This window comes from Amia ocellicauda, chromosome 1 (genome assembly GCF_036373705.1).
Source record: "Amia ocellicauda isolate fAmiCal2 chromosome 1, fAmiCal2.hap1, whole genome shotgun sequence".
Lineage (NCBI taxonomy): Eukaryota > Metazoa > Chordata > Actinopteri > Amiiformes > Amiidae > Amia > Amia ocellicauda.
This window is the reverse complement of record NC_089850.1, coordinates 21,953,602-21,966,704: the sequence shown is the minus strand read 5'-3', so window position 1 is coordinate 21,966,704 and position 13,103 is coordinate 21,953,602. Positions and strand designations below refer to the sequence as shown.

Below are 13,103 nucleotides of genomic sequence, written 5' to 3'. Positions count from 1 at the left end.
TTGCAGCATAACGCAAAATGGATGCAGCAAAGTACAGAGAAATCCGGTAAAAAAAAACTGCTGCAGTCTGCAAGAGACCTGGGACTTGGGAGAAGATTAATCTTCCAGCAGGGCAATGACCCTAAACATACAGCCAAAGCCACACTGGAGTGGCTTGAAAATGAAAAGGTCAATGTCCTGGAGTGGCCCAGTCAATGCCCGGACCTCAATCCAATTGAGAATATGTGGAAAGAGTTGAAAATTGCTGTTCACCAAAGGTCCCCATCCAACTTGATGGAGCTTGAGCAATTTTGCAAAGACGAATGGGCAAATATTGCTGTGTCCGGATGTGCAAAGCTGGTAGAGACTTATACAGCATATACTCATTGCTGCCAAAGGTGCCTCTACCAAATATTGACTGAAGGGGTAATTACTTATGCATTCAATTATTTTCTGTTTTGTATTTGTAATTCATTTAGAACAAAACTTTTCACTTTGACATTATGGAAATTTGCGGTGTTGATCAGTGGCAAAAACTCATGATTAAATCCATTCTGATTTCATGTTGTATGTAACACAATGACATGTGGAAAAGTCCAAGAGGGGTAAATACTTTTGAGAGCCACTGTAAACTCAAATCACACAGCAATCTCCTTAGACAAGCATTGGCAGTAGAATTAACTTTACTGAGAGCTCAATGACTTTCAACGTGGCACCGTCATAGGATGCCACCTTTCCAACACCTTTCTACCTGCACGAATGCATAGTGCCAACTGTAAAGTTTTGAGGAGGAATAATGGTCTCAGGGCTCGGCCCCTTAGTCCCACTGACGGGAAATCTTAACGCTACGACCTACAATGACATTCTAGGTGAATTTGCACGTCCAAATTTGTGTCAACAGTTTGGGGAAGTCCTTTCCTGTTTCAGCATGACAACCCGTGCACAAAGTGAGGTCCATACAGAAATAGTTTGTCAAACAACTTGACTGCCCTGCACAAAGCCCTCACCTCAACCCCATCCCACCTTTGGCATGAATGGAAAAGCCGACTGTGAGCCAGGCCTGATCGCCCAACATCAGTGCCCGACGTCACTAATCCTCTTGTGGCTGAAATTCCCTCAACAATGTTTCAACATCTAGTAGAAAGCCTTACCAGAAGAGTGGAGGCTGTTATTGCATCAAAGGGGGGACCAACTCCATATTAATGCCCATGATTTTGGAATGAGATGTTTGACGAGCAGGTGTCCACATACGTTTTGCCATGTAGTGTATGTACATTGACCCCCTATTTTTGGAAATAGGGGCTTCATAGCAAAGGGGGTGAATACATATGCATGCACCACTTTTCCATTTTTTATTTTTTAGAATATTTTAATTTGTTTAATTTCACTTCACCAATTTGGACTATTTTGTGTATGTACATTAAATCCAAACAAAAATCTATTTAAATTACAGGTTGTAATGCAACATAATAGGAAACATGCCAAGGGGGGTGAAAACTTTCTCAAGGCACTGTATGTATGTGTCCTTATTAAGCAAGTCAGTTATTACAACAGGAAGCAAATGTAAATATGTTAGATAAACTAGAACACCATGCCCTCAAAATAAATGTTGAGTAGAAAATTAGGCAACTGCTGGGTAAATATGATTATCATTTTCCTTCTTTAAAAATTTAAAAGGAAAGAAAATCAACCATTCATTTTCAGAGGTATGACACAGGCTTGACCCAAACACTTATATTTGTTAAGATAATGATTTAAGACAAAAAAGTATGCATGGTTGTTATAGCCAGGCACATTGTTTCAATATTTCATGCTTAAACTTGGATAGAAACTATTCTTGAAGCTAACTTTGTCTTAAATCAGTTTCCTTGAGACCTTGTGTCTGCCTGTACTTTACTGCCCCAAGCTTTTCTTCTGATATTTAAGGTTGAGGATATGACTGTTTAAACTGGAAGGGCTGTGGATTCACAGAAACTGTAATTCTGTTACTATACTAAGTGTAGCACCTTCAATGGTCTGAATAGTATGCCAGGAAAATGCTAATTACTTCGTGCTTGTGAAAGAGATACAGAAACACAGAAATAAATACAGTACATTATAGTAACTCAGAAGTGGAAAGGCCATTAGAAATGCAATGAGGTCATCAGTTTGACCTCAGAGGTTTATCCAGTTCATTTTTAATTTAGCCTGACAGACTTTTAAAGCTTGGTTTTGGCTGTTGAGTAGAATCAGTGCAGTGGGTGGACAATCGCTGTCCAGCTACAGTGAGCTCCACACCAGGAAGACAGGTCTGTGCCTACAGGACCAGGGGTGTACGACCAGGCTGACCAGCTGTGATTGGGTGCTAAATAAGGAAGTAAAATTCAATATATTAAGCATTATTTTTTCTTCCTCAATCACACAGCTTGCATAAACACAGTGCTGACTTCCTTATATGAGTAAGTGAATAAACAGCTCCTTCTTTTCCAGGGAACTTTACCACCGTGTGACAGACATTCAGCAACAGGCACTCTGCAGAGCAGGGTCCTCTCCATGTGATCAAATGTAAGTACTGACATATCTGTTCACCTCTGTGGTTGAAGAGACAAGGTCAACTCTCTAAAATGTCAATGCTATATTTTCTTTTTCATTCTTTGCATTGTTTGTGAACTCAGGTTGTAGCTACATTTTGAAGATTTTTCTGGTGTATGTAGCCAGCCTAGTTTTCTATTCCTGTTGTTGTTATAAAGAATGAGACGTTGTTTGCAATCAGCACAGATCAGTGACCGTCTGTAATGACGTAATACTACATACATTAGATTGTTAACGTATTTAAAGTTTCAGTGATAGATGACAAATTTAATCTAGGGAAGACTGAAATGACAGATGGATCTCTGTGGTGAAGAAATAAATTCACCTAAAGGCACAAAGTTATTTAATATAAGGGTGTATTTATAGTGAATGCAATTTATATTGTCAGTGACATCTTAAAAATATTGGGTAGCATTACCACACAGACCTAGAGAATTATAATTCATAGATACAATTAACAGACTAATCTGGCAACATACAGCTCTGGAAAAAATTAAGAGACCACTCCAAGTTCAGAAATCAATGTTAAGAGGTCTCAAATTTTTCCAGAGCTGTATGTGAAGTTCTCTGTTTAAGAAAACAAAAAGAACAACCACAAAAGAAAAAACAGCAAAGTATCTGTCTGCAGGAGACACTCTCACAAAGTGGTCACAATCTAAACAAACTCCCCAGCGATGTGGTAGAAGCTGAACATTTGGGCACATTTAAAATCAGACTGGATAGGATCCTTGGATCACACCAAACGAGCACGATGGGTCCAATTCTTATGTGGAAAAGAAGGTGTAATGTGAAGGCTTTGGAAACGGTGGAGGAGTATGCCTATCTCATGCACTAAATAAACAGAGGGATCTCAAATATAGACTTACTGTAGTTATTGTGTATTGTTGAGGTTGACACAGTTATCCACAGCAAGGTAATGTTCAGCAACACGATCGCTTTATAATGTGAACAGTATAGTTACAAAGAACAAAATCTAGATCATGTGTACAGGTTAAACAAAACAATTGAGAACACAGTGTAATCCAATACTTCAAACAGAGAAGCAAATGTATAGGTCAAGGTATGGCACACCTGGCAGCTCTCTAAGTATCTGTGCACTGTCCACCCCAGGACTGAGCACAGCGTCAGACCCACACACCGCAACCCTGAGCTTTCTGCCATATCTCCTAGATCACTTACTCTGATACTGATAGAAACACAATAACAATGCCATTTAAATAGGCATTCCTAATGACACAGTGCAATGCAAAGCCAGACAGCCTGCTATAGACCCTAAGAAGAGTGGCCGCTCCAAAATCAAGTGTCTTGAGATTTTAGTCATTTCCAAGCAGGCTGTGTTAGTCATACTGGAAGACTGACAGGGTGTCCTTCTGTCAGTGCACTAACATCAACTCTCCCCTAACCAGTATGCTTGATGGGTTAGCTTTTAAAATGGCTATATCAGCTGCATTTATGTACTGCTGTTTGTGCACTGATCCGTTCTGCAAAATATCAAAAGGGCATCTTTTTTTATTGAAGCAACACTGCCTGCTCATGATCCGTCCTCGCTGTATCTGATGTAGTGGAGCTGCTAATGCCCTTGTGTTGTCCAGATCTGATTACTGCAAGGCTTCACTCGCTGACATTATCCTGCGTGTGTTTAACAGGATACAGTGTGCTCAGCACTCAGATGCTTGGGTTCTGATAAGTCAGGATGTAAACTTAACGTTATCAGTATCGTTGCCATGGTTGCCTAAAATAATTAGGACTAAATAAGAGCGTCTAAAGCTTAGAATGGGTCTGCTGCCATCTAGGCTATTATTTGTCCCTAAAACAAGACACAGAGGGGAGGCATTCTGTTCCACTGCACCCCAATAGTGCCTTTACAAATGCCACCGTACAATTAGTCTGTCTCACCAATGCTTATCTACTTTTATTACTTGTCAAACAATTATGATAGTCTCTTGAACCGAATGTAGCTTTTGTTTTCAAATTCCTTTGAATCACTTGGTTGTTTGTATTGAGCAGTTCTTATTCACACCATTCAATATTTGTATTATAACACATGTTGTCCACTTTAACAGTTTATGTATTTAAGACACCCTACTCATGTGTACATAAGTTGTTTTGTCAGGAAATAAAGGAATAAAATGAACTGAAATAAATAACTAAACACACATCTAATTAATAACCAAGGAATATCCCCCCAAAATGTATTCATACATATTACAGTAATATACAAATCCCAATGAAATAATTAAATCATAATGTGTTTTCATATCATAGTGTTCCTTAAATCTGTGTTACTTGAATTGGTACTTACAGTGCCTTACCTTTTTAATTGATACAAAAATAGTTACAGTAAGAGAAGCTGGGGCAGCACTACTAATTAAGAACATTTAGTTGCTATTTTTAGTGTTACGTCCCCTCCTATGAGGCACTCATGAGATCTCTCTAAGGGGCTTTTTTAGGCGCCATGACGCGAATATGATGTCGCAGCTGCAGTAGCTGTCGAAAAACAAGGCAATTGTATTTGAACGCCAAACCACAGTCTCTGAAAACCCCTCTGACTTGATCTTTGGCTTCCTGTGTTTACAGAGTGTGTCAGAGAATGCTTCAGTGTCAGCTGTCATCTTTTCCAAAACTCAAGCAGTTGCTGTGGAAACTCTTCGGATGAGATAAAAAGGATGCTGCAGAGGGTTCCCCTGAGGAGACCAAGTGGGTGTACAGGAGGAGCAGCACCTGAAGGCTTAACGGAGATCACCAGCATGGACAGACACCAGAGCAAGATTGAGCTCTTTCTCAAGCTGGGTTACCCAGAACGAGACATTGTGAGGGTGCTGGAGAACCTACATCACGATGCCCTGACTAATGACATCTTAGAAGAGCTCATCAAGACTGGCAGCAGCACTGCACCCACCCGACCCAAGAGTGTCAGTCCCCAGCTCATACCAAGAGGTTGCAGCCCCCCCACCAGACTTCCTGAAGAGGACAAAGACCTGAGCATTGCCCTGAGACCCATAGTCATTGACGGGAGCAATGTCGCTATGAGGTGAGTCTCTCTCATAATCCACTCTGAGTCCAAATGAAAGCAATGGCTTCTAAAGGATCTTGCCTGTCTTAACCACACTGAGTAGACGTAGATCTGAAAACAACACGTGAGGAGCCTTTTCTTTCTTTTACAATGGAGGAGTGGAGTAGGTCAGGCTCCTCTCAAGAAATGAGCACCAAAACAAAAGCAGGATATTTTGTGTTAAAAAAAAATTTTTGCAGCAGCAACAGTGGTTTGCGTTTCTGCCGTTTCACTGACACTTCCTCCTAACTGTTCATGAAACTGAAAAATAGATGAAAAACATGCTTACTGATGAGAACTTGGTTTCAGATACAGTCTTGTTCAGTTAAACAGGAAAACAAACACTTTTTTCTTTGTCTAAGATTAATCCAGTTCTACTACTGGTTGTCTCATAATCTTGTTTCCAGCCAGTGCTTTGAGGATTCTTTAGTGACTATGACTATCACTACCAGGTAGACATTGCACATTTCCCCCCCACTGCTTTAGTCCGATATAAAGGGGTTTGAAATGATAGCAGGCTGTGAGGGCAGCAGTGTGGGTAGCGGTTAGTGCTCCAGTTGTGGGTTCAATCCCAGGTGGGCGACACTGCTGTACCCTTGAGCGCGGTACTGTACCGAGATTGCTCCAGTACAAACACAGCTGTATGAATGGGTAATTGTATGTAAAAATAATGTGATATATTGTAACAAGTGTAAGTTGCTCTGCTTAAGTGCGTCTGCTAAAAAATATACAAATAAAAGTGTTGAGAATGGAAGAATGCCTGACAGCGTTTCCATCAGCGTGGTTTCACACTCTCACAGGGGGTCTTACCGTGACACATGTGCAGTGCATCTGCACACAAAGCCAGGGGAATTTCAGCTGTTACCCCACCCAAGCTTTTCCTATAGCAGAACATGAACATGTCAGCAGTTGGGTGTTTACTAAGAGATTCTGGCAAATCTCACAAACTGAAAACAATTCAGGGAAACTCTTATGTACATCTAATCATCAATTCACTGAATGTATTTTTATTTATATATAATTATGTATATTATGTATGTATGTATGTAAAAGGATTCAAAAGCAAATGCATACACACACGCAGTCACACACACTCATATATATATATATATATGCATTGAATTTCAGTTCCTAAAAAACTCCTGCCATTTACATTGATTTATAAGTGCAACACTGAAGAGAAACCACGTGCTGACTTCTGTGAAAATTGACTCGTATTATTCAGTTGCTGTAAAGCCAGCTGTAGAGTCAGGTCTGTTTCATAATGTTCAATGTAGAAATGAAACCAAATTTATTAAAGTGGAGCTTCCCCCCCAAAAGTGTTACTGAAAGAAACATGTTTATATTTGCATTGACATATTCTATATTTTATCAGATATATGTGAACAACATGAAATAAATGCACACTACTCTATTCAAGTCTGTACTGTGGTGAGAACTACAGGTCTAAGTGTTTTATTGATTCAATTATACTATAGAATTGTTAAAGCATGGCTATTTGTGTAAACTATGAGATTCAGAATTAATAAACTGATACAAAATACTCATAATTTTCATCAGTGGAAAAAAATAAGAAAAAAAAATTAAAATTTGTGCAACAATATGTGTGTGCGTGTGAAATCATGTGGGTTAAACAATTCAAGCTAAAATATCTGAGAAAACAAGCAGGACTAAAATGACAAAATACGTTATTGGCTGTTTTTGCTGACCCAAATTAGCACTATGTGTGTTTCTGTTCCAATGCTCTCCAAAAATACTAGTTATGGAAGGAAGAGCATTACTCTCAGTCAGATCTCACACATTCCCAATAGTGAGAGAACATACACTGCTGTACTGCAGCTATCTTTTAATACTTTTTTGTTAGACAAACTGTAGGCCATTGAGCACACATTTTATTTCCAAAAAAGTGTAATATAAACATAGCAGATATTGCCTTGGAAATCCAATTATTTATCCTTAAATATAGTGAGAATAATACATCTCTGTAATGGATTGCTGTCCCTGTAACGTTCAATTTTGTTCTGCTATTTTACATAAAATGACGTGTAGTAATTGCTCTTTGTTCACATATGCAAATACACACTTTCAACAAACTTCCTGTTCAGAGCTCAGTGAGAGCAGGGGCATCATCTTCATCAGATTACTGGCTGATCCACTGTCAACAAACTCACTGGAGTCTCTGCAAGGCTTTATTTGAAAGTAAGAGGTGCTACAATTGTTGTGTTTCTTGAATACAAGAGACAGGGAGAGCTCGAGGTCAGCCAGTTATCTTACTTCCTGCATGAAGAGAATGAATTCAGTCACAAGGTATCCATTGTATGTTTTAGGTAAGGTTCTGGTCCCAGCTTTCACAATGGAGAAAGCTGATCAAGTCTAGACCATTTAAAACCAGCTCAGCCTAGTTTGACAAAGTCAGGGGTTCACGGTTTCAAAACTGGGACCTGAATTCAGACAAGACAGACCCTTCTTCACACACTAAACAGGCCGTTCACAATAAATGCTCTACAGTTAATGTGCATTAAACATTTTTGCAAAAGGACGTGCCAGTTTCTGACGTATTTGTGTTGTTGCAGCCATGGTGACAAACAGGTGTTCTCCTGCCGAGGAGTGCAGCTGGCAGTGCAGTGGTTTTGGGACCAGGGCCATCGAGACATCACGGTGTTTGTGCCCTTGTGGAGGAAGGAACAGACCAGACCTGAGGCCCCAATTACAGGTACAAATGATTTGCTTGGCTGCGGCTAGAGGGCGCTATTAGGCTGTGTCTGTGATAGACCATGATGAACACAATTGTATGAAGTAAATGAGTTGAATATACTCTATATACATCTAAATACAACATTTATTTGCAAAACAATTTGTATTCTTTTGATAATCACTTCCTTTGAGCAAAACACTTTGTGAAAGGAATATAAGGACGATATACACTTAATATAATTAATGATATGATCTTGTGAATGAGGGTGGAATAAACATGGGCAGCTCTGGGACTGTGTTGAGTGCAGTAGTGGGGCTTCTTTGTAAGGTCTTTGCAATGGGCTGTTTCAGACCAGCACATTCTCCATGATCTGGAGAAGAGGAAGATCCTGGTGTTCACACCGTCCCGCTGCGTCAATGGGAAGAGAGTGGTGTGCTACGATGACCGCTACATCGTCAAACTTGCCTACGACTCCGATGGGATCATTGTATCCAACGATAACTACCGTGACCTGCAGATTGAGAAGCCACAGTGGAAGAAGTTCATCGAAGAAAGGCTTCTGATGTTCAGCTTTGCCAATGACAAGTAAGCAGTGATGCCATTTAATGAGCTTCCATTCTCAGCACGTGGATCCTGCTGTTTTATGATACCCAGCACTGACACTACAATAGCAATTATTTCCCTCCTCTGTTAATCCATTGTATATTCTGTTTTGATTTTCAGGGACCATAAAGGTGTTACCTAGTCACAAGATTTACAAATTGTTGGTGTAGGACTTGAATAAAGCATTCTGTATATTTATATATAATGTTTCATATAACTAAAATTAAACTATTGTAATTTAATATTGTGTAATAAAGAAACTTAGTAAGACAGCAGTATAACTAAAATTGATAAAACAATTTGCCCCCCTTTCTAGGTTTATGCCTCCAGATGATCCGCTGGGACGGAATGGACCAAGTATTGACAATTTCCTGAGAAAAAAACCCAACGTCCCAGAGCATAAGTGGCAACATTGCCCCTATGGTAAGAATCATAAGCGTTGTGCCCTTTATTCAGAGACAATTAATGGTTAAAATTTGGGATGTCTATTTTTATTTGGAAGTGAATTCTCTCTTGGTAAGAGAAGACTGAATATAGCATACAGTGTGTCAGTACAAACATTTAAATAGCTAGTATAAAGGCTTAGTAGGCTTTATAATTTATAAGCATAGATAATAAAGAACATGCAAATAGATTTGTGTAATATTCTGAAATTCAATGCTTGGGAAAATGCTTGTAATATATTTTTATTGTAATTTACCAAAATTGGCACAAAAGTCCATAAACAATGTTTTTGTTTCTTTCAGGGAAAAAGTGTACTTATGGCATCAAGTGCAAGTTTTATCACCCAGAGCGCACCAGCCAGTCTCACTTGTCAGTTGCTGATGAACTTCGTGCAAAAAACAAATCCACTTCCCCCAAACCCTTCATGGACAAGGAGCAGGTGTCAAACATTCAAGTCAACTTCCCAGTTCAGGGAAACACTCCTGTTGCATCAAACACAACTTTTTATGAAGAACGCCTTCAAATGTCCACATGCAATGGCCTTCAGCCCACTGTGACTCGGAGACAGGAAGACATTCACAGCAGGTTTTCTTCCAGTCAACAGCTAGAGAGGCCCAATCAGACAGGAAGCCCTCCTTCAAGAGATCTGAGTGGGGAAGGGCTCAAGTCCATTCAGTCCAAGATATCTGAACTATACATTCATGATAAGCAACCCAAACATGGTCACATCTGTCCACACAGCAGTGGGATGAGGAGTTCAAACTGGAGTGAAATGCCACCCCACCAAAGTGACAGCTACTTACTTACTCATGTTCACAGTATGGACTGTGTTTGTAAGCACAGGAACAATTGCAAAAGCCCAGTCCACACACATTGTTTCTGCCGGAGAACTCCCTCACACATTCGGTCGCTGGGTAGCTGTGGCTCCTCGCAGGCCTCAGGAAGCTCCGTTCAGAGCCCTAGATTATATCCTACAAATTTACCAGGGCTGAAGGCACAACATCAGCAAAAAGAAGTCTGTCATGCACTATTGTCTAATAGTCGAGTTCCCTACGAGAAACAAGAGCTCGAACAGTACTATTACCGTCCAATGCCCAAGAAGCACTCTGCTTGTGATCACACCATGAACTACAGCTGGGAGAGCAGTCAGCTTGAGGTGTCGGCAGGCGGTCGATCTTCTGAATCGCTGAGAGAGCAGAAGCAGAGCGTCAGAGAGCAGCTGTGTGCCATGTTTCCACAGGTTTCAGTAGACCAGGTGATGTGTTTGCACCCAAATGTGTTGGACACATCTTATCTCATTTCGTTAATCCAAAACTTCAGAAGCAGTCATCTCTGTTACTAAATGTTGAGCTATTCTTTAGCATTATAACAGCCAAACACAATGCAGTATCTGTGCTCACCTGAAGAGTGTTTTTAAAGATTGTTGAAATGTGAATGTATTATTTTTTAAGCTTTAAGTTTTTACTTAAAAGAAGCTTTCCAGATACACAGTACATGGAGTTACTATCTGTTAACCATAAATCAAGTACAGGACATTTGAGAGGTCCTGAAACACGTCCAGACCTCTGTTTCCGTAGGCTAGGACTTTAGCATTATTAGACAAACAATGTTTTAAGGCAACCAATGCCGTTTCCCATGTGGAGCTTAATATATGAATGTATTGAATATATTTCAACTAAAGGACACTGAAGCTCTTGTTTCTGCTCACATTGTTTCTAATCAATATTAGCATGTACAGCACATTCAGTGAATGAAAAATAACCAGTGTACACATTTAAGCAAATTCACCCCACCCCAAACTTCTATATGTAATACATATATATATTATATTGTGATAATATGTTTTCCTTATTTCCTTATGGAGTTCAGAGGTATACATTTTAAGATTGCACAGCCTATGTCCTTTTGGAGTTATTCCAAAGCATTAGTAATACAGTATGGCGCATTGTCATGAATAGTTTATAAGGTGCTGCTTACAACCAAAGGTAATTCAGTGCTTTATTAATGTGAAGAAAATACAAATTGCTGTGTGTGTGCTTTGTTCATGTATTTGGTTCGGAATGCCACAATATACTGTGATCTTTAAATAAACATGGTGATGCATTAGAATCGGTCAGTTTTCCCGAGTACTGAAGTTTCTGTTCTGCCTCTGGAATAACAGGAACTTGACTAATTCATGTTATATGTCCCTACAGCGGAGGACCAGCACTGGAACTAGACAAGACTCTGGCTTCTGCCTCTACTCTTCACTGTAGGCACACTTCCCCTCAAACAAAACAAATAATCATAAATCATTCCATCCCACAACACGTTCGCCATGCCCACCTGTACAGAACAGCGCAGCATGCAGGGTTTGGTGTGCAGTTCTACACAATATACACTACCAATCAGGATGCGTTTGTCTGGGGATATTTTCAGACTGAAGAGATGCTTTATTAAAGAACATATAAAAACGATAAATCCTTAAATTACATGTGTTAGTCTTGGAGAGATCCATGTCTACACATTCTGCTGTGGTATTCACTCAAAGTTGTCATTACTAAACCACTTACAAAGAGCATTTTTGCCTTTCCCAATGTCTGGTAACACTGGTCATTATGTTGATCTTAGTGCTGTAAACCCTTTAACACATAACAGCCCATAAAGTGAGCTTCTTCTGTATGGCTACATTATGGCATTAAGACAAAATAATGCAGCCAAACACAGTGCCTTGCAAAAGTATTCAAAGCCTTCCTATGGTGTCCCATTTTCTGAAATTACAGAATGATATTTTATATAAATGTAGTATTTTTAAAAAAAATGTTGGAAGCACTTTAGACAATTTAAGTATCTTTAAAAACCGAATCAGTCTCTCCTCTAGGATTTGCCTGTACTTTGCTCCATCCATTTTACCTTCAAGCCTAACAAGCTGTCCAGTCTGTGCAGTGAAGCATCCCTATAGCATGATGCTGCATGTCCAGGCTTGCCTGTAGGGATGGTGTTGCCTGGGAGGTGTGCGGTGTTGGGTCTGCACCAAATATAACACTTGACATTTAGAACAAAACATTCAAATTCCAAATTTTTGGAGATAAGTTTTAGTAATGGCTTCCTTCTTGCCACACAATCAAACAGCCTAGTTTTGTGCAGTGTTCTGGATATTGTTGACTGATGCACATTTTCTCCCATCTCAGCCATTTGAAAGCCGTTGTTGGCCTCAGTGGCATCCCTTACCAGTTTCCTGTCAAAACAAAGTAAATAGGCCTCCTATGTTTCTAGTCAAGATAAGAAAGTACAGACAGGCAGGGGAGGGATGGAGAAGGGAGTGAGGCAGGTTCGGGAAATGCATCTGCTTCTTGCACAGTTCCAGTAAAAGTGTCTTTCAGCTTGCACCTCTAGATGTTATGCCTCAAAATGGTAAGAAATGTCTTTTGAATGCTTTTGTTACTGTACATAAACTGCTAGATTCTGCCTACATGGAGAAAGATCTTGACCTGCCAGGGGAAACTGTCAAGACCACTTTCTGATTTCACCTTCCATTTCAGACTCATTTAGTTTAAATTTACTTTTGCTTTGGAAGCTCCTTGGTCTTGATGGCTGAGTCTTTGCTTGAAATCCAATCCCTGAACAAAGCAGCTCACAGGTGTGTTATTCTGAAATCATGACATCCACAATTATTGCACACAGAGGCCATTCAAGTACTCATATGGGTTGGTAAGGTCATTTTACAAACCCAAATTAAATTAGAATTGCCAGAGCAAAAGGATTGAATACACTTGTTTT

At 39.8% G+C, this 13,103-nt stretch overlaps 1 protein-coding gene across 1 annotated transcript; it reads left to right on the top strand.

The window, feature by feature from the left end:
- Positions 1-2,383: 2,383 nt before the first annotated feature.
- Positions 2,384-11,460, top strand: LOC136746487 (endoribonuclease ZC3H12A). The gene is made up of 6 exons (XM_066699015.1): positions 2,384-2,523; positions 5,128-5,581; positions 8,176-8,315; positions 8,648-8,882; positions 9,217-9,323; positions 9,647-11,460. The coding sequence occupies exons 2-6, from the start codon at positions 5,217-5,219 to the stop codon at positions 10,684-10,686; spliced, it is 1,887 nt and encodes a 628-aa protein (XP_066555112.1). The 5' UTR covers positions 2,384-2,523; positions 5,128-5,216; the 3' UTR covers positions 10,687-11,460.
- Positions 11,461-13,103: the final 1,643 nt, after the last annotated feature.

Coding starts and splice junctions, on each gene's coding strand:
- LOC136746487 (XM_066699015.1), top strand. CDS start 5,217: ATGCTGCAGAGGGTTCCCCTGAGGAGACCAAGTGGGTGTACAGGAGGA. Junction 8,316..8,647: donor ACCTGAGGCCCCAATTACAG/GTACAAATGATT, acceptor GGGCTGTTTCAG/ACCAGCACATTCTCCATGAT. Junction 8,883..9,216: donor TTCAGCTTTGCCAATGACAA/GTAAGCAGTGAT, acceptor CCCCCTTTCTAG/GTTTATGCCTCCAGATGATC.